Below are 23,139 nucleotides of genomic sequence, written 5' to 3'. Positions count from 1 at the left end.
ATACCCTCCCCTACTATTGGATAAACGAACTGACCAACAAATGAGGACTAATTTAGCAGCATGAATAGAGGACAAATTTTCCCCTGTCAATTTATCCACGTATATCCTATATCCATTGTAATATATTTACTAATTTAGGTCAAATTTCGAGGCAGCCCAGCCGCCCATCCTGATCGACAACGGCATGGCTATCCTGGAGAATGAGAGAATTGAGAGACACATCATGAAACAGATTCCTGGAGGTCACAACCTGTTTGTCCCTGATCAGGTACAACAAGATCTCTTAAAAGACTATAGCATTCAATTTTCGCATTGGTAAAGATTGGTAGGAAAAGATATTCCTATCCCATGTGGGGGGTAAGAGATATAAGATTTCCGGAATTTTAATGTAGGGAGTAGATTTGAAATCTGCATCAAATTTTAAGGATTTTTTATAAAATTCGTTTTTTGTAAAATTCTTTATCTAAAAGCGAAAATACATTTTAAGTTAATTAATTTTGACCAATAGGATAGGTGGATTTTAAACTACCTGCGCTCTAATTGGTTGAATGATGTACGACATCCAATCAGAGCGCAGATTTTTTAAATCCACCAATCACAGATGCCAAAATTAATTAACTTAATTTGTATTTCCGCTTTTAGATAAAGAATTATACAAAAAAACGAATTTTATAAAAAATCCTTAAAATTTGATGCAGATTTCAAATCTACTCCCTACATTACAATTCTGGAAACTTATATCTCTTAGTGTGGGAGTCCCTAATACTTCTTGGCAATTCAGTATCAATTATAATCTAACTAAATACGATCTAGAGTAACAAAAAAACAAAGACAGAACACCGATTTTTGAAAGCAAAGTAACTCGATAATCGTTACCAGAAAGTTCGTAGGTCAATTTAAAACTGTTAATTTTTAAATTTGTATATATAATTATCCTATTCATCTGAATTTTAGAACAATGATTCCAAGGACAACATGGAGCAATATTTTAAGGCATCTCTATAATCAATGTTCTTAAACGGAATACTGTTCTACGCAATTATGCAATAACAGATCTATAATATGTTTATATATTATAGATCTTAAATATATTCTGCTTATTAAGTTATGACACAAGGGGCAATGTTTGTTTGTACTACTTGATTTCAGAGCTTCGTTTTTATACCTTGTTCTTTTGAAAATAATTTAAATTTTAAATATTTTTAGGAGGTCTCAAAGAAGATTGAAAATGTGTACAGCAAGTTTAAGCTTATGCTTATGAAGAAGGACGAACCCTCTATCAAGGCAATGAACTCTATTCTTAGCAGGTACAGGCGTACTAACGTTTATGTCAGACTTATAGTGGCTCCTAGTTTCAATGGATTTATTATTACTTGGATTATCATGTACTCTAACAATTTGAAACTTGTAGCGGGCTAAAATAATGACGCCCCCCCCCCTCTTACACCTCCTTAACGCCACACCCGTCACTCCTACTCTATGAACGAACTGACCAATAAATGACAAAGGAAATCGCAATCTAAATTGAAGACAAGTTTTCCCCTGTCATAATATCCATTATTGTGTCATATCCTTATAATAAAGTAACAGAATGTCTGCCTGTCTGTCTGTCTGTACCGAAGGATCTCGCTAACCGCTTAACCGATCGGGTTCTCCTTAACAGGGTAGCTTCTCATAGGTCCCGGGAAGGTTTGGGGGAGGGTACCACCACCCTCCCATAGGAAATCACAATAAATCGAAATTTTTATTTTAAGTATAGAGACTCCTACGCAACATTGCTAGGTATCGTAGTGACTTGAAAAGAGACTTGAATGCAACATAGCTAGGTATCGTAGACAAAAAAAAACATTTAAAGTGCGTAGCTGCTAGTCTTTAAATAATCAATGAACTCAGTTTTATAACAAACATACAATTCTTTCATATTCTTTTTTTTTAGAATTGACGATATGCTGGGATCAAAGGGCACAAGATTTCTCACAGGTGAAATTTTAAAACATATTTATACTGAATCTTATTTTACAACATGCTGAAAATTGATAATCAATTAAGAAATTAAAAAGGACCTACTTTTAAATGACCAAAAAGTTTGATGCAAAAACATTGATAATTAAAAAATGTATATGTTAAAACTATAGTCCATAGCTGCATAAGACAAAATGTGTACTTACTTTTTTTTATTTTAGGAGACACTATGTGCTGTTTTGACTGTGAGTTGATGCCAAAATTGCAACATATTAGAGTAGCAGGTTCGTATTTTGTTGTCTACTATAGAGTTACTAATTAATTGGTATATGTCCATTTCCTAACTCTCATATGATTCCTTGACAAAATTGCAACAAATTAGAGTAGCAGGTTTGTAGTTTGCTGTCTACTATAGAGTTACTAATTGGTATGTGTCCATTTAGTAACAATCATATGGTTACTAGACAAAATTGCAACATATTAGAGTATGTAACGTCTGTATGTCCGCCACTTGAAACAATAACAACATATTAGCGTAGCAACAATATTACCCCAAAAAGGCTACAATTACCCCGCGATGTATGTGTATTGGTCTGTATAAGTGTAGAATTGTATGTTCAACTGCGGAACAATGTGTTACTTGCATAGAGAGCAATATACTTTGTAAGCATAGAAGATATTAACTATAATCTAGTTAGAGAATAGCTTCGCTATTAATTGTGATAACAAACGATGATATTTTCTTAACAAATTTGCAAAGATTACATAATTAAATCTTAAAGAATTAGAATCACAAGGAAACCTTAAAGTAATGTTCCAACTTATTTATATAAACGTTTACTTGCAAATTAGTATATTAACAAGGATGATAACATCTTTACTAACTAAGAATAAAAATGCCTGAATTACGTGATTGACAGACAGGTAGTTCATATAGTGGATGTTCATTGGTCTTAGGAATTTATTCAAAACATTTCTATCTCAAATAGAAGCTGATTTAATAACATTTAATTATTTTCCAATGTCCCTTTTTGCGTTACTGATAGACAGACCAAAACGGGAAATCTTTCAAAAATATAAAAAAAACAAGGATGACAACATCCATAAGTAGCGAAGCTCAAAAATTAAGATTGTATATCAGAAAAAAAATACTATAAAGCAGTGTCATATAAATATTAATATTGGTAAAATAGGGAAATCATCACACTTTTAAAATCACGCAACCTTATAATCATGAAAAATAAAAAATCTAGGAATCGATCTAGCACCGCAATTAATAGACAAATCTTAATGAAACTTGATGGAAATATGTAGAACATGAGCATACTCAATCCCTGATAATTTCAACCGTCAATCCTAAATAGGAATTGAGAAAGCCATGAAAACCTAAAAAATCTAGGAATCGATCTAGCACCACAATTAATAAAAAAAATATTAATAAAACTTGGTGAAAGTATGTAGAATATAATATTAATTAATCCCTAAAAATTTCATTCCTTTATCTTGGATAAGAGTTGAGAAAATCACGAAAACGTAAAAATCTAGGAATCGATCTAGCACCCCAGATAACAAACAGACGGACAAAACAATGTATATATTAGATGGGCATATATAGTGGAAATCTACTCTAAAAATTTCAGCTGTCTATCTTGAATAGGAGCCGAGAAAATCACGTTTCCCCCTATTCATTAATTATGGACGGACGGACGGACAGACGGACGGACGGACATTGTGAATTATAGAGTAGCTTCGCTACTAATAATAGTAGAACAAATAAATGAAAAGAACAAAAAAGCTTATTTTTTCAAAAATAAACTTTGAAAAAATGTACTTAAATAGAAAACAAATGTTTCATGATTAGGTGATTTCATTTGCATTTTGATATTTAAAAATTTTAAAATACACTAACAGGTAATCAGATCATGCAATATATTCAAATCATTAGAGGTTAAGTACTTTTTTGCATCATTTGTAAATCTATTTATTATTTTTTCCAACAGTTCGATTTAACACTTTAGGTGTAGAATCAATTAGCGTTAATTGTTAAATAAATGGGAATCATTTCTTCCAGCTATGTTTCAAAACCGATCAATATCTACAGGATTAGAACCATTTCTCAGTCGTACTGAATAACATGAATAAAAATCATGTTTAGCATCACATTACAGAAATAAGATAAAAATCATTAGAGCTAACAAAACTAATTTTAATCTTTTATTATTTTACTATGCACGGAAAGTTGTCTATAATACGATGCGTTAAATAACTATTAAAGTGATTAAAAAGTTTCAAAAGTTCGGTTGCTTTAGCCATTTTCAAAGTATATAATTTTGAAATTTCAAAATTATCACAAAAAAGAAAATGTAAATTAAAATTTAACCACAAACGTTGTAACTTTTTTTGCATGTTAAAATTGATGAAACTTGCAAATCATTTGAAACCTCATGCAAAATAATATTACGTAATCATGCAGATACAAGCAATATATTCGCATGTAAAAATAACAGAATGTCTGTATGTCTGCGTGTTGCGAAGTATCTCGCTAACCGCTGGACTGATAGGGTTTTCCTTTACAGTGAAGCTTCTTTAAGGTCCCACTCACATTTTGTAAAACTTTTTCTTATTGAAACTAAAATTAAAGTTGAGTTTCGACTAAGCCTTACATACAAAACTAGCGGCGAAGCCCCTAGTGGCCTCTTCTTTCTAATGACGAGGTGTTACCCTCCCCAAAATAGGATTAAACCTTCCAAGAACCTTTATGAGAAGCTACACTGTAAAGGAGAATCATATCAGTACACTCAGACAGACAAACATCCTGTTACTTTTATATAAGGATATGTAATGTATTCAAATTTTGAATTATTAAGAGTTATGTCACTTTTTCTTTTCTAATATTTGTCCGACTGTTTATTCTATGGATATTGTTATCCTTGTCGAATAAACAACAATTTTCCTCTAAAATTAGTCTAGGCCTTGTAAAGTATGAATAAAAAATTACAAACCATGAACTTAATTACCTCCTTTCATTGGGAAATAATTTAAAAGTCTTAAAAAGGTTATTCAAGCATTAAACCAATCAGTACATTTAAGTAATCTTATTTATATATCTAATTTAAACAAGGACAATTATGGCCGTTACGCAGCAAAAAAAACAGAGAAAAACACCAAAAAATTCTCATTTAATGAATTACTCATATCAGAAAGACCATATCAATGGATTTATTTTTACTTGGATCTTACACCAGATTATCATGTACTCTAACAAAGTGAAACTTGTAGCTTGCTAAATTATCGATCCCCCCAATCCACCCCGTTTATCAGCTCTCCTCTTTCTGGATAAACGGTCCGACCAATGAATGATGTCCATGTTAGCAACCTAAATTGATGACAATTTTTCCCCTGTCATATTATCTAGTTATACTCTATATCCATTACCATATCCTCAAATTCAATCTCAATATAAGAAAACATAGTTTTTATTTCATAAACAAGGATGACAACATCCATAAAAGCGAAGCACTGAAATGGTAGAACAGGCATTAACACTTGTATAGTGTCAGAACTGAATAATCAGAATATAAATGTATAAGATTCGAAGCAAAATTGTAAGTAAATTTGTTGAAAAATTGCTTGTACAAAATAATGTTTATGGACATACTTACATTTTTAGGACTTGATTATAGAGTTGCTTCGTTTATAATATTGTACTTTGTTGTCCCAGGAATCAGTATACCAAAAATCAGATCAAACGGATAATTAGGTAGATCACATAAAAATTTGTTGTTAAAAAAGTAGAAAATCAACAAGTTTAAAATGGACGTATGGACATTCTGGTAATGATTATAGAGTTGCTACGCTTTCTAAATCGTACCTAACTACTACATGAATCATCATGCAAAGTTTGAAATCGATAGGACAATTCAAACATGCCTAAATTAACGAATGAAAGCTATCTATCTCGGACGGACGTACGGACGGACCAACCCTAATTATAGAAAAGCTTCGCTTTTAAAAATGATTTTATCTTGTTATTGCTGCGCTACTTTAGGGATCCTATTGTCCTGGTTTCAAATTACAGATGCAATTTGCGTCAACCCTGGTTAGACACGATGCACTTGCGTACAAGTCAGGAAATTTAAGGGATATCACAATGGTGGATAGATTGATATGAATACCAAGGATGATAAACATAATTACCCCTTATTTAACATTTTATAACCAACCAAAAGATAACGTAAAAATTTGGTACAAGTGAATTTTATAGTATAATTACCCCTCCCCCCTTGTAATAGCGAAGCATATCTACATCTAGAGGGGTGTGTTCAACCGCAAGTGTAAATATAACGCATACTGTTTAATAATTGTCATATCTAATCATTGCTATCCTTATACTAAAGTAACATGATGTCTATTTGTGTGTCTGTGTGTTTGTACCGACGAATCTTGCTAACCGCTGAACCGATCGGGTTCTCCTTAACAGGGTAGCTTCTCATAGGTCCCAGGAAGATTTTTAACCCTTAACGGTCGGGGGGGGGGGGGCGTTGAACGCCCCCCCATCCGGTTTTTTCTATCTCATTTTCTGTGTGTGAAAGGTAAAGAGCCCAAACTGCTTGACTTTTTAAGTATGGGTATGACACATAACTGAGAGTTGGAATTTTTTGAATATCTCCATCCTGGCGGGCACAGGATGCCAGCAAACCTGGCAGGGTCATCCAGGTAAAGAGCAAAAATATTTTTTTGACTAAAACAAAGCATTTTATCATACCAAAATACTAAAAAATCATCTAGTAGTACATCCTTATATGAAATACAGGTGTTCAAGTCACTTTCAGGTTCCAGGTATGATCCTGCAGGTCCTGATCCTCCAGGTCTCCAGAAATCTTTAAAAGGCTCCTATGGCCGCAATTTTTGACTTAGAGACTTCAAATTTTAAACTTAAGCTTTTCTGACATGTCTACATAACGTATTAAAATTTCATGAAGAACCGCCGCCGTTTTCCCGCCGACCGCCGACTGCGGCGGCTGGCAGCTGCCAAGTACAGCTGCGGCCGCTGAAATTTATATTTTGATATTTCTAATGTAAAATTTACATAAAGATAAACATTTTCTGGAAAAAATTTTTCTTCTAGCTTCAAAAATAAGAAAATTACAGCTGTTTGAAATTTTTAAGTAAAAAAAGACCTAAAAACAAAGGTTGTTAAATAAAAGGGTGAAGGAAGCGAAAATTGACTTAGACTTATAAAAGGTCGGAAATTCATTATCAATTAGGGGACTTGCACAAAAAAATTTAGCCCTCTAGCTCTAATAGGAACTGAGATAATGAGGGGGGGCGTTGAACGCCCCCCCCCCCCGACCGATTAAGGTACGGCTAGGGGCCCGACTGTAAAGGGTTAACTATTTTGGGGGAGGGTACTACCACCTTCCCAAGAGAAATTGCCCCTAGAAAAAAATCCCCCCCCCCAAAAAAAAAAAGCCGCTAGTATCGTATATTCTGCAATATATCCAAAAAGAAGTGAATCTAAAAATTCAATATTCTAAAAACCAAAATAAATAACTCAATCGGTTAAATGGTTAGTGGGATCTTGAAGGAGAGGGGACAGCAGATCAAATATTGATTTAAACACACAATTAGGACTGGGTAACTCAACAACAACATAATAAATTAGATGGGGGATATTTACAACGGCTGCTCCCTTAGCTCAAGGGGATCAACAAAATAACATAGAGCTGGAGGAGCGAAGCTACACTTCAGCGGGGTAGAGTAAGGAGCATACCACAGGATCTTTAAGGATATATATTTTAAGAATCATATAATAGAATTGTTATGGTTAATTTTTTCCTTTGTCTACTTTGTTAAGCTTTGCTTTTATTAATTATGGCATCCTTGTTATTTCTGGCAATTCATTTTAGCATCCTAAAATATCAGATGCTCTATAACTAGCAATTTTTATACAACTTTTTTGTGGCTAGAATTGACTGTTATTCAATGTTTTCCAATGCTCCACAACAAATAGCCTAAAACATGCCAGATATCTAAATTGTCAAAAACACCATTTAATTATAACAGCACAAACGTTTTAAAGAGAAATAAAAACCGCCAATGTGCTTTTTCCTCCTTGTTTTAGGAATTTTTGCAAATTGCAAATCACCAGAATATCCTAGAATTATTTTTAGATCAATATAAAGCAACACAAAAAAAACTTAACTGTATTGAATTAAAAAGGTATACCTAATTGATTAGTCTTTTCATTTTAACTTATATAAAGTTTTTTTTTCCATTTAATAATTTACAATTTGATTAAATTTTTTAATAAAACTAGTGACTGTATCCCTATCATCTAGGGGCGTTGTATTCAAAAGGGTATCGATGGAGTTGAAAAATAGCCGAAAACCATATCAAGGCCTAAATCTAAAAATTAATTAGCCTTAAACCTAAACCCTAATTAGTTTAGTAGTTTTTGAGATCTTAAGCTTCAGGTCAGTAAAACAGATTAAGCCCTTTTTTTCCCTTTTAGGGATGCTTTACATAAATCTAAAAATAAATTTTTATTTAATTAAGCTTATGTCTTTTTAAAAACAAATTTTCAATCTGAGAAAAATTCTGTTTTTATCTCAATTTTTTTTGCTAACTAAGCAGTAGAGTAGGCATGTTTTTTTATGTTTTTATTCGTCATTGTTTTGTTGCTGTATTTGGTAGCGCAGCTACTATATAACTAAACTAGCGGCTACTTCCTTTACAGGTTTATAGAAAGAGGGGAGGAACGACCCCTTACTTTAAATATTTGTTCTAAGTGTATTATCTGTGTATCAAAAAAGGATATCAACTTGTTTTTCTTACTACAAAAATAGAATCAATAAATATCCTAAAATTTTTAATTGCAGGATATTATGTAAGTTTTATGCTTAATTTTTAGAAAACAAAATTAAACCTTTTTAAAGCATACTGTTGACAAAAAAATTTTGGTTCTAAATAGGTATAATTTTTTTTACTTTTTATAAGATATATGTTCACCAAACCTCTCTTTATTTATACACAAGTTTCGTGATTTTTCTCCTAAAATTTTAAATTATTTTCTCGTATTCATTCGAATCCGGTGGATAGGAACCGGTTCTCATCCATACGAAAAAACTATGTCTAGCATCGTATTATATCCAGCTTTCTACGAATATAAAAATGTACAATCATAAAATTAAAACCAGCTATTTTAGCCCGTGCCTACGGCACCTAGGGGCTAAAAAACTGGTTTTAATCTTATAATTGAACATTCTATATCCGCGGAAAGCCGTTTATAATTCGATGCGAGAAATAACTATTAAAACACTTTTTCTTGACATTTATGTATATTTTAAATATATTTGAAGAATGGACAATAAATTAATCTAACCCCATTACTTTTATGTTAGGAAACTTTTTTAAAAACGGGGGAAATATTAGGCTGTAGATTTATTTATCCGTGTGTAAAAAAAAGTTCTTCCACAGATATAGTTTCAAAATTTTAATGGCTTAAAACAACTCAAAATCTATAAACAGCTAACCAATCGGTTCAGTTGTTAGCGAGATCTTAATTTTCCTTTGGTAAAATTAATATAAAGAAGTTGTATCAACTTTTTTGCTTTTTATTTAAGATAGCTAGCCGGTTCTTTCAGTAAGTAGTAGATGTAAAATTTTTCATAGAATTCAGATATGCAATCGTTTTTTTTTGTAGACCTCTTATTTTTTAAGTAATTTAAGTTTTTAAAAAAAATAATTAAGTCGGTTTTAAGGTACTAAAACGCAACAAAATAAAAGAAGAAAATAGCCAGTATGAACAAAAATAGTAAGATCTTTAATTTGACACCTTACTTTTGAAATTCTGTTGAGTATTTGTTGAAAAAATCTATTTTTTTAACCTCGGTTTAATCAAAACATTAAACCTAAATATTTTCTCATACAGACATAAAAAATATGGGTTCATATATACCATTAGAATGAGAAAAATAATATGAAACCATTCTAAGCGAAATTGAAAAAGTTTTAAAAAATTGTAATAAAAAATAGAAAAAATAAAAAGTTTATTTTAAGAATTGTAACTACTAAACTAGCCAATCACAAATCGCAAGAATTGACGAATCGGGAAGCTTAATCTATAAAATTAACCTATAGAATTGCCAGAAAAAAAGGAGAACGTTCATACAATATATACGGTGCATTATTTGCCAAATGTACCACTTTTCTGCACTACCTCTCCGATTTTGTTAATACTCTATATTTTGGTCCGTTGGGTCATTCAAGGATGCTGGATGGCCAAAAAAAAGTTTCAGAGTCCCTGGATGTCTAGATATCTAGCTATCTATGAAGGTAGGTAACAAAAATGTAAAAAACACCCATTTTTTCACAATTTTAAAAATTAATTTTTTCATCAATCTTACATCCAATCTATACATTTTATACACCAAAATGATCGTTTATTCATGTAAAAAGCGCACATAATGCTATTTTGGCCAAAACTCTAATTTTACAGGGTGTCCAACAAAAAGTGTATTTTGGATATCTAGCGTAATACCCAAAATACCTGTCCGAAAAAAATCATTTTTTTGGCTTAAATCCTGTGTTTTATCTGTGTGCATATGTGGTATATAACGGTTTGGACCACCCGGGACTATAAGGTTGTCAAATTTCACTTTGGGACACCCTGTAAATGTGATTTTTGCGTCTGTAGAGCTAAAACTTGGTCCAAATTGGCTATTTTTTTCAAATTACTCTAATATGTGTCTTAGTATGTTTGGCCATAGTGTTTTCTGACCAGATCAATAATTTCATATTTTTTGGACACCCTGTATTTTCAAAAAAAGAGAAAAATTTTTTTTGTTTTTTTTTAAATTTTTTTTCTATTTTTAAGTTACTTAAAACTATCATATAGATACAGATTTTGACTAATAACAATAATATTTGCCTATTTTACAATTTTTTACACTTTTGGGACACCCTGTGCATGTTTTTGAAAAATGATGGTTTTTGCCCATTTTTTGGGGGGAAGGAGTCGTTTTAGGGCCATAGACTATTTCTTCATTTTTGTAGAACTTTTCAAGACACATCATTTGTTATTTATGCAAAAACCGCAAAAACCGAACCGTTTTGCCATTATTCACCGCCAAAGGCAGAATTTTTTTACGTTTTTGCCGTTCCGGAGGTTGTAATGGGCATTTGTGGTAAGAAAACGTTGATTTATCAAGATCCCTATTAAATACTTTTATTTAGGTAATTTAATTTACTAAATTTCATATTAAGTAAAATTTTTTGTGCAGCTAACCGTTTTTCGTCGAGATGGATTTCAATTGTTAAAACAAGAAAATTAAGTGAATATAACATAAATAATTGCTATACCATAAGTGATAAAAGAAACATAAATCATGTGCATTTGAAATTCCTTTTGACAAAAATAGGTTGGATATACAAAAAAATTTACTTTACATGAAATTTAGTAAATTAAAATGCCTAAATAAAAGTATTTCACAGTTATCTTGATAAATCAACGTTTTCTTACCACAAATGCCCATTAGAACCTCGGGAACGGCAAAAAATGTAAAAAATTCTGCCTTTGGCGGCGAATAACGGCAAAACGGTTCGGTTTTTGCGGTTTTTGCATAAATAACAAATGATGTGTCTTGAAAAGTTCTACAAAAATGAAGTTATAGTCTATGGCCCTAAAACGACTCCTTCCCCCCAAAAATGGGCAAAAACCATCATTTTTCAAAAACATGCACAGGGTGTCCCAAAAGTGTAAAAAATTGTAAAATAGGCAAATATTATTGTTATTAGTCAAAATCTGTATCTATATGACAGTTTTAAGTAACTTAAAAATAGAAAAAAAATTTTAAAAAAAACAAAAAAATTTTTTCTCTTTTTTTGAAAATACAGGGTGTCCAAAAAATATGAAATTATTGATCTGGTCAGAAAACACTATGGCCAAACATACTAAGACACATATTAGAGTAATTTGAAAAAAATAGCCAATTTGGACCAAGTTTTAGCTCTACAGACGCAAAAATCACATTTACAGGGTGTCCCAAAGTGAAATTTGACAACCTTATAGTCCCGGGTGGTCCGAACCGTTATATACCACATATGCACACAGATAAAACACAGGATTTAAGCCAAAAAAAATGATTTTTTTCGGACAGGTATTTTGGGTATTACGCTAGATATCCAAAATACACTTTTTGTTGGACACCCTGTAAAATTAGAGTTTTGGCCAAAATAGCATTATGTGCGCTTTTTACATGAATAAACGATCATTTTGGTGTATAAAATGTATAGATTGGATGTAAGATTGATGAAAAAATTAATTTTTAAAATTGTGAAAAAATGGGTGTTTTTTACATTTTTGTTACCTACCTTCATAGATAGCTAGATATCTAGACATCCAGGGACTCTGAAACTTTTTTTTGGCCATCCAGCATCCTTGAATGACCCAACGAACCAAAATATAGAGTATTAACAAAATCGGAGAGGTAGTGCAGAAAAGTGGTACATTTGGCAAATAATGCACCATACAATAGATACTACAATAAATATAGTGATATTAAAGAACATGTAAAGAATGAAAAATTATGAACAAATATGCATCAGTCTGTTTATAAACTTCAAAACAATGCAGTTAAAAATACATTATTGTTTCTTGTTTTTAAAAAAATATCTGCTACATTGCATTGTCTTTTGTTTAGGTTTGGTTCAGGTTTGGTTCAAGCTAACCCTTTAAAGCCGAAAATTATGATTCTTAAAATAAACTTATTTTTTTTATAATAGTTTTATAAAACTTTTTCAATTTTGCTTAGAATAGATTCGTAATATTTTTCTGATTCTAAAGGTATATATGAACCCATGTTTTTTATGTCTGTTTGAGAAAATATTTAGGTCTAAAGTTTTTACTAAACCGAGATTTAAAAAATAGATTTTTTCAATAATTACTCAACAGAATTTTAAAAGTAAGGTGTCAAATTAAAGATCTTACTATTTTTGTTCATACTGGCCATTTTCTTCTTTTATTTTGTTGCGTTTTAGTACCTTAAAACCGACTTAATTATTTTTTTTTAAAACTTAAATTACTTTAGAAATAAGAGGTCTACAAAAAAACCGATTGCATATCTGAATTCTATGAAAAATTTTACATCTACTACTTACTGAAAGAACCGGCTAGCTATCTTAAATAAAAAGCAAAAAAGTTGATACAACTTCTTTGTATTTTAGGAGCCCATTTTGTTGATTATGAGATCCCAACTGAGTACACTAACTTATGGAAATATATTAAGGTAAATATTATATTATTAAGTTATACCTATCCTAATATAGATATACCTATCATACTATAGGTATACCTATTATTTTGTTGATTATGATATACCAACTCGTTTACTACCTCTTGGAAATTCATTAAGGTAAATATTGTAGTTTTCATAGTAGGAGGATTGGTTTAAATATACTTTGGGGGACACTTGACCCCCCCTTACTTAATAAAGGTCCCTTATGACCTAAATGAAGCTTCCAAATAAAGGTCAAGTTGTTGGTAATATATATTGAGAAAGGACATAAAAAGAACGTCCAAGCTTTTTATTATGAGGGGGTAAAATGAGAGTTTTCAAAGGTGTGAGTGGGTAAACTTAAGAAATTTTAAAAATTGTAGAGGGGTAAAATGAAAGGTTTCAAAGTTTGAAGGGGTGGAAACCCACAGTACCCCTTCCATTGGACGTCTATGTCTGGTTGTTGAAATAAAAACAGATCTACAGTATAGATTTATATACAGATAACTACCTCCCTCCCCTTTTCATTGACCTTTTTCGTCTTCTACCAAATTGTTTTTTGCTACTTGGCTGTGTTAATATAACCCACACCATTGGTTGATTTTCAATGACCCAATTGCGAGTCGGTACAAGGCACTGCGATGGGGAGATACAGTTATTTACCCCTTCCCCCACTATTGTTTTACTCTAAAGTTTACATATATTTTAAATACAAAGATGTATATTTTTTAGGAGATGTACCAGCTAGATGCCTTTATCCAGTCAAACCCCGCAGACCAGGTAAAACAGGGAAAAACAGGGATAAGTCAATAAATTAATCTTTCCATTAATTTGAAGTTTTATCTTTCTTTGTAGCACATTTATTTTTGATAGGGAAATTGGTTGTAGATTAAATACACTGCCATTGCACTCTCCCTCCTTACGTCTGTATATTCAAGATATTTCCAGTATGGCTTCAAATACGAATAGATCCGGTTATTAATTAAAATGAAAAATCATGTATAGCATCGTGTTACAGACAATTTTCACCGAATATTGAAATAAAAATCCTAATAGTTATTTCTCGCATCGTATTATAAACGGCTTTCCGCGGATATAGAATGTACAATTTTAAGATTAAAACTAGTTTTTTTAGCCCTGAGGTGCCTCAGGGCTAAAAAAAACTGGTTTTAATCTTATGATTGTACATTTTTATATTCGTAGAAAGCTGGATATAAAACGATGCTGGACATAGTTTTTTCGTATGGATGAGAACCGGTTCCTATCCACCGGATTCGAATGAATACGAGATAACTATTTTAAGTTTTTAATATCCGCAGAAACACTAATTTTCTTAGGTCTTTTCTATCATCCTATTTTAAAATAGATATTTTATTAAAAGGTTTCGTGATTTTTAAAAAAATATTCTCCACTCTTCCTTGACAAACCTGAAACAAAAAAGATGTTTTATTAGTCTAAATAGAAAAGGAATTATGTTTATCTATCCATTTATCTATTCTCATCTATCTATTCTGTTTATCTCATAACCAACTATATATTTCTTTTTTTCTTTTGAGGAAAGGGGACACATTACAATCTTTCCCGATTTTTGTATTACTTTTGCGGAACATGATTCCAGTTACGTCATATTTTTCTTTCCCGAAAAAGGGAAGGGGGGAAGAAAAAAAGAGATGGGAGAAAAGGGGGTTTTCCCTATCTCTTTTGAAGAGATTCTCTTCCCCCCCTTCCCTTTTTCGGGAAAGAAAAATATGACGTAACTGGAATCATGTTCCGCAAAAGTAATACAAAATCGGGAAAGATTGTAATGTGTCAGGAAAGGGGGTAGAATCTCTATATTAGTATTATCTTTTGAGGGGTGTGATATTTTATCTAGGTAGGATTTCTTTTTAAATGGGGGAGACCCTACCCCCCCCCCCCTTTAGTTAAAAATAACCTTTCCTGAAATTATAAGAATCTTCACTGCAAAGAAGAACCATATCTGACCAACGGTTGGCGATATCTTAAGCCTTAGACTTACAGACATCCTGTTACTTTTATATAAGGATACAGGTGGATACGCCCCCAGTCTAGCCGGGGATGGCAACAGATGTAAGAAACAGACGTTTACAAAGCTTCCCTCATGAGTTCCACCCATTTGGATCAGTAGTTTCCAATATCTTAAAATTCAGACAAAAAACATTACTACTTTATATTTTCTAAATTATCTATCTATCTAGGATATTATCAACGTGTACAAGAACCAGCAAGGTATGATGACCAAGAAGCACGAGGAACTGGAGATGCCCTCCTACACCACGTCCGTTCCTGCCTCCATTGCAGACTAACTTATAGAATGGCTTCGCTCCTTTGCTTAAAAACACTCAATTATGCTAGAAAACATTCGTAATTAATATTCCAGTATGGCTTTGAAACCTATTATTATCCACCGGATTAGAACCGGTTCTCAGCCATTGTATTATAGCATCGTATTACAGACTTTTTCTGTCACTTTATTAGCACAGACTTTTCCTTAAAACTGATTGTAATCTAATCAGTTTTCGTTTTAATATCCGCGGAAAGTTGTCTATAATACGATGATGTAAAAAAATATTCTACTTTTTGTTTTTAAGCATAATTGTATGTTAAAAATTCCCAATCCCCTTTTTTTCTTTGAGACAAAATATAATAGATCACATCCTTTAAAATTTTTTGCCTTAAGTCTTAATGTAATAAAATCATTTAAATCATTATATAGTTGGTAATTTAAGTCATTATTGTAAAAAACTGTATATATACTATTTTTTAGTCATCTAACATTTTTTCATAGTCGTTTTAAAATAGCAAAAATACAATTTTGAAACAAAAAAAAAACACATAAAAATGCAATAAATTAAAAGAAATAAAAATATAATTTTGGTCTATTTTATGACTATTTTATGAAGAGCTTTAAATAATCTTAAAAATATATATTCAAAAACTTCTTTTCCAAATACTTTTAAAATGTTTATATAGTTTTAAAAATAGAAAAAAATAACAACAAAAATAATGTAATAAATCTAACTTATTCGGGTATAGTTACTTTCGTGACAACGCTCCTTAAGGGGCGTTTCTTCGTTTTTTTTCACAGAACCTTTTCTCCTATTTCTAGCCCTTGTGGGGAGCTCTAACTCTGCGGGGCCAATTGCCTAACCCCGTGGGGCAATCATCCAACCCAATATAACCTAACCTAACCTGAAATAAACTATCAAAAGCCATTTTAAAAATACGACGAATCGCCCCTTAAGAGGCGTTGCCACGAAAGGAACTATTCTCACTTATTCTTTAAACTTGTGTAATTTTGATTAATAACTTTTTGTAATATTGCAGTTTATATTATTTTGAAAATAAATATCTTTTAAAACTTGTAATTGTTATAAGCAGTGCAGTTACTTCATAATGGTATTCAAACCAAGCGAACGTTAGACCAAAAATGATAGAATCGCATCGTATTAAAGACAGCTTTCCGCGAATATTAGGAATTAGAATGAAAAAATGTAAGAAGCCGACTTTAATATTCGTGGAAAATTGTCTGTAATACAGTGCTATATATATATAATTTTTCAGTATGGCTGAGAACTGGTTTTAAACCAGCGGATATTGAACGGTTTCGAAGCCAATCTGGAAAACACTTTACTAAAATTGCATTATCCAAATTGCGTGTTATCAATCTTGAATCTTCCATTGTCCAAATCCCCCAATTCCTGATTTAATATCCATGTTGGGAAGGAGGGTGAGGACAATGGCGCTTTAATTAATCTATCGTTTATTTTCCTATCCCTGTATTCCTAAGTATGCCCTGTGGGGTAGGGAAGGGACAGTCAGGCGACGCTTAATTATTCTCCGATTGTCCTATCCCTGAAGCCCTGCATTATATCCATGTGAGGTATTTATCTTTTATTTTCTCGTATTGATTCCAATCCGGTGGATAGGAACCGGTTCTTATCCATACGAAAAAACTATGTGTAGCATCGTATTATATCCAGCTTTCTACGAATATAAAAATGTACAATCATAAGATTAAAACCAGTTTTTTAGCCCGTGCCTTCGGCGCCTCGGGGCTAAAAAACTGGTTTTAATCTCATAATTGTACATTCTATATCCGCGGAAAGCTGTTTATAATACGATGCGAGAAATAGCTATTCCTATCTCTCAATTCCTGAATTATATCCAGGGAGGGAGGGATTATTAGGCTGTTTATCACACTAGTCCTAAAAATTTTATAATAATGTTTACTTATTCGTTGGGTTCACAGCTTCGGGGACTTTTAGGTTTATGAACTTGAGCGTCCCGACGTTTGAAACCCAGAATGTAATTTAAATTGTGCATCATCATTAGAGATGTACATAAAGTTATTATTAATTGTCTTATCCCTTTATATCCCTGAGTTATAACCATGTGGGGTTCAATAAAAGAATGATAAATATGTCCAATGAATATTCAGAATATGCAAGTTATCACGGATTCAAAGGGATATGGCAATGGCCGATAAGTTGAAGTACATCTACCAATAAGTATACACAACACTACCCCTTTAGTAGATTTGAAATAGTGGTTGAAACGTTTGGATACAAACCAATCAAAATTCAATAAATGTCTCCAAGGTTATCAAGCCAACGAATAAGAAAACGATATTGAAAGACTAGTGTAATAAAGAACACAATGGCCCACATCACCATTTACCAAATATGAATAAACAAGGATGACAACATCCATAAAAGCGAAGCACTGAAACAGTAGGACAAACGGACATTAACACTTATATAGTGTCAGAACTGAATAATCAGAATATAAATATATAAGCAAAATTGTAAGTAAGTTTGTTGAAAAACTGCTTAATACAAGATAATGTATATGGACATACTTACATTTTTAGGACTTGATTAGAGAGTTGCTTCGCTTATAATATTGTTCTTTGTTGTCCCAGGAATCAACATACCAAAAATCAGATCAATCGGATGATTAGATCACATAAAAACTGGTTGTTAAAAAAGTAAAAAAATCAACATGTTTAAAATGGACGTACGGACATTCTCGTAATGATTATAGAGTTGCTACGCTTTCTAAATCGTACCTAACTACTACAGGAATCACCATGCAAAGTTTGAAATCGATAGGACAATTCTAACATGTCTAAATTAACGGAAAAAAGCTATCCGTTTGTGACGGACGGACGGACCGACCCTAATTATAGAAAAGCTTCGCTTTTAAAAATATTTGTTTTAACATGCCCAATAACTCTAAGAAAATAATTTGAAAAAAAAGTAAATGGTCAAGCACTTAGAGATCATATTTTTCGGTTACTTGTAAATAAAATCACAAAACCTACCAAATTCACTGTAAATATTCAATAATATAAAGTAGTGAAATGTGTGTATGTCTATATTGTTCGCTATGGTCTTGCCAACGGCAGAACCAATTTCCAGAAAGGTTTAGTATTGGTTCAATGCTTGATTTTGTCTATTTAGCTAGAATTTAATCACCCCAAATAGACATGTCCGAATGAGAAACGTATAACAACCCCAGGGGTAGCTATTCTAACCAACAATTCTACAAAAAATCACGAAACCTAACAAAGTATCTGGTGGTATATTTTGTTTTTGTCATGTAACTAAAGAGTGGTGTAAAAGAAGGAGAGGAAAAGGGGAAGGGGGTTGTGGGGAAATTTTGCTTTAGAGGTGTGTTTGTCAGAATATCATTCCCTTGTCCCTTAACAACCCCAAAAATAACAGGGGGTTGGGGGACACAACTCTTAGATTGGATCCCCCTTGAGGCTATGGGATAATCCACCGTGTTATTTACATAGAAGATAAAAAATTGTCCCAATAAAAATAATGTCCTTTGAATAATGGGATATTCAAAATCATCAGGGGGTAAAGGATCAGTGGCAAAATAAACAACCTATATTTCCCCCAAATTTTCGAATGTTTACTAGCAATCCAAACTAGAATTTCATAAACAAACATTGTGAGAAAGATTAATTTTACGTCAATTGTCTTATCCCTGTATATTCAAGGTTTAAATGTGTTTATCTGATGCTTAAATGGAAACTCTAAATTATTTTTATAAAAATATATGTTTTGGTCTCCTGATTTTAAGAAGAAAATTCTTTTAATATAACTTTTCTTTCAATTTCATCTAGATTAATTTCTCTATTTCATCTTCTATCGTTTCTTATATTCAATTCTTTTTTATTCTAGGCTACTATCAAGTTGGGATTTGAATGTCTTTCCGTCACAATTCTCCGTAACTTAATTCCTTAAAAAAGTAGATTATAACCATTTAATATTAACTTTTTCAAAGCAAAAATGACCTCATTCTTACTATATGATTTTGATTATGGACTGCTCTTAGTTTATCATAAAAAATGTTAAGGTGTCATTTTAGCCCAATATATGTACATATTCTAGTTTCTACGCCCCTAGAGTCTTCTAGAGGCACTTGAAGTGGAGGGGGGAGGGGGGGGAAGAGTTGAAAAAGAGAATGTTTGGTGGTCATTTTTTTTCAGGGGGGATTTCTTTAGGGAGGGTGGGGTACCCTCATTTAATATAGTTACAAACCTGTCAGGACCTGTAAGCAACCCTGTAAAGGAGAACCAACCATATCGGTTCAGAGGTTAGCGAGATCCTTCGGTACAAACAGACAGACAGACACACATCATTTTTCATTAAAATAAGGATATTCTTTTGATGTTTCAAAGTGCTCTGGTGTCCTTTTCCAATAATGGTTAATATGATCCAATTAAACTGAAAAATTATGTCTTTAGCATCGTGCACATGGAGGAAGGGAGGAATCAATGATAGTTATTTTTGTCTATTCTTATGTCTTGTAGTGAGAATGTGGGGTATTACATATCTTTAATATTTACCCAACTTTGTAGTAGAAATAATGGCAACAAAACCTTTGATTGCCCAACCAAACTGTGCATGTATGTAATGAGCCAAAGTATTCCCCTCACTCCTGAATTCCCTCACAGCAGGTAGCAGTACAGTTTTTAACGTCTTTAGTTATGAAACTGCAACTATATTTACTAACAACCATTACTATTGCGAATTTGGGGGAGGATCAATTTACTGCCAATTGTCTTCTCCCTGTATCTCTGATTAAACTGAAAAATGATGTCTTTAGTATCATAGGAAGGTATCGTTTATAGCTTTAGTTCTTTCAGACAGTTAAAAACGAGGATATCACTTTTATTAACGTTGTAGATTGTTTGTCTTTCTGTCTGTCAATTAGGATATTTGTTTGTTTGTCTGTCCATTCGGCTTTCATTTGTTTGTCAGATTGGATCAATCTGTCTATCTTTTTTTTTAGATTTTTCATTAATTTTTTTCTTTTCTTTCATAAAATATGTGGGAGAGAGGGACATTGAACTGTAAACTAAACTGGTGCCCAAAGTTGTATAATCCCATTCCGTTATTCGTTGCCCCAAAAAACTTTGGATACTTTTATTTAAATTTGATTGATTGGTTTTAAACTATTAGTGTTCAAACTTGTCATTCATTACTAGGTACAAAAATAAGTTCGTGTAATTAACCATAAGAAAACACAGTAAACTTAACTTGTATCTAACCATAAGAAAACATAGTAAACCTAACTTGTATCTAACCATAAGAAAAAACAGTAAACCTAACTTGTATTTAACTATAAGAAAACACAGTAAACCTAACTTGTATTTAACTATAAGAAAAAACAGTAAACCTAACTTGTATTTAACTATAAGAAAACACAGTAAACTTAACTTGTATCTAACCATAAGAAAAAACAGTAAACCTAACTTGTATTTAACTATAAGAAAACACAGTAAACTTAACTTGTATCTAACCATAAGAAAAAACAGTAAACCTAACTTGTATTTAACTATAAGAAAACACAGTAAACCTAACTTGTATCTAACCATAAGAAAAAAACAGTAATCCTAACTTGTATTTAACTATAAGAAAACACAGTAAACTTAACTTGTATCTAACCATAAGAAAAAACAGTAAACCTAACTTGTATTTAACTATAAGAAAACACAGTAAACCTAACTTGTATCTAACCATAAGAAAAAACAGTAAACCTAACTTGTATTTAACTATAAGAAAACACAGTAAACCTAACTTGTATCTAACCATAAGAAAACACAGTAAACCTAACTTGTACTTAACTATAAGAAAACACAGTAAACTTAACTTGTATCTAACCATAAGAAAAAACAGTAAACCTAACTTGTATTTAACTATAAGAAAACACAGTAAACCTAACTTGTATCTAACCATAAGAAAAAACAGTAAACCTAACTTGTATTTAACTATAAGAAAACACAGTAAACCTAACTTGTATCTAACCATAAGAAAAAACAGTAAACCTAACTTGTATCTAACCGTAAGAAAACACAGTAAACCTAACTTGTATCTAACCTTAAGAAAACACAGTAAACTTAACTTGTATCTAACCTTAAGAAAACACAGTAAACTTAACTTGTATTTAACTATAAGAAAACACAGTAAACCTAACTTGTATCTAACCATAAGAAAAAACAGTAAACCTAACTTGTATTTAACTATAAGAAAACACAGTAAACCTAACTTGTATCTAACCATAAGAAAACACAGTAAACCTAACTTGTATTTAACTATAAGAAAACACAGTAAACCTAACTTGTATCTAACCATAAGAAAACACAGTAAACCTAACTTGTATTTAACTATAAGAAAACACAGTAAACTTAACTTGTATCTAACCATAAGAAAAAACAGTAAACCTAACTTGTATCTAACCGTAAGAAAACACAGTAAACCTAACTTGTATCTAACCTTAAGAAAAGACAGTAAACTTAACTTGTATCTAACCATAAGAAAAAACAGTAAACCTAACTTGTATTTAACTATAAGAAAAGACAGTAAACCTAACTTGTATCTAACCATAAGAAAACACAGTAAACCTAACTTGTATTTAACCATAAGAAAACACAGTAAACCTAACGTGTATCTAACAGTAAGGAAACACACTAAATCTAACTTGTATCTAACCATAAGAAAACACCATTACTCCAACGTGTATCTTACTGTAAGAAAACATTATGTCAAACGATTGTTTTAATCTATGTCATTTTTCTTATTTCCCATTGTTTAATGCATTATTAACACAGTAGTATTACTTGGTTAGACTATCTATGTGCAGCTGTTTTATAAAACTGAAGCTAAGGTCTTTAGGAATGACTACGATGAAAGACCCCTGCGGGGAGAAATTCCATTACCCTATCCCCCGCCCCGGCCTAACCATTCATTTTTGCCCCAATCTTCTTTTATATCTTTGTAGCGCAGCTGCTCTATTACATGAGTATGTTCTTGCGTCCTATCATAAGTTTTCTCGTATTCATTCGAATCCGGTGGATAGGAACCGGTTCTCATCCATACGAAAAAATTATGTCTAGCATCGTATTATATCCAGCTTTCCGCGGATATAGAATGTACAATCATAACATTAAAACCAGTTATTTTATCCCGCGCCTTCGGCACCTCGGGGCTAAAAAACTGGTTTTAATCTTATAATTGTACATTCTATATCCGCGGAAAGCTGTTTATAATACGATGCGAGAAATAACTATATTGAAATTCACAGTTTTTTCAGGGAGGAAGGGGGACATTGAAATGTAAATTTAAATGGTTTTCAATATTTTTTCCACTTTTCTCATCTGATAGCTTAAAAACTTTCGATAGTTTTATCAAATCTTGATTGAATAGTTTAAATTAGTCTAGTTGATAAAATAACAGCCTAAGGAAATGAGAAGAATGAAATATAATTCAATAGTTTGTTATGCCTCTATCAAACATATTTATTAGGATATATAAGTTGGAAGGAATTTTAATGTTAGAGGGAGATTTGAAATCTGCATCAAATT

General features: G+C 31.9%; 1 protein-coding gene across 2 annotated transcripts in view; it reads left to right on the top strand.

The window, feature by feature from the left end:
- The window catches only part of LOC145334352 (chloride intracellular channel Clic-like), a 426,064-nt gene extending 409,444 nt beyond the window's left edge, over nt 1-16,620 (top strand). For both annotated transcript variants that reach the window (XM_080179780.1, XM_080179779.1), the window contains 7 exons: nt 139-268; nt 1,207-1,307; nt 1,937-1,980; nt 2,184-2,246; nt 13,189-13,250; nt 13,971-14,018; nt 15,455-16,620. In XM_080179780.1, coding sequence (XP_080035906.1) covers nt 139-268; nt 1,207-1,307; nt 1,937-1,980; nt 2,184-2,246; nt 13,189-13,250; nt 13,971-14,018; nt 15,455-15,562 — 556 coding nt within the window. In that variant the 3' untranslated portion in view covers nt 15,563-16,620. The remainder of the gene's footprint in view (nt 1-138; nt 269-1,206; nt 1,308-1,936; nt 1,981-2,183; nt 2,247-13,188; nt 13,251-13,970; nt 14,019-15,454) is intronic.
- The last annotated feature ends 6,519 nt before the right edge of the window (nt 16,621-23,139 follow it).

Source organism: Acartia tonsa, chromosome 12 (assembly GCF_053477335.1).
Source record: "Acartia tonsa isolate MP-2025a chromosome 12, ASM5347733v1, whole genome shotgun sequence".
Lineage (NCBI taxonomy): Eukaryota > Metazoa > Arthropoda > Copepoda > Calanoida > Acartiidae > Acartia > Acartia tonsa.
This window is presented reverse-complemented; position numbering and strand designations above follow the sequence as displayed.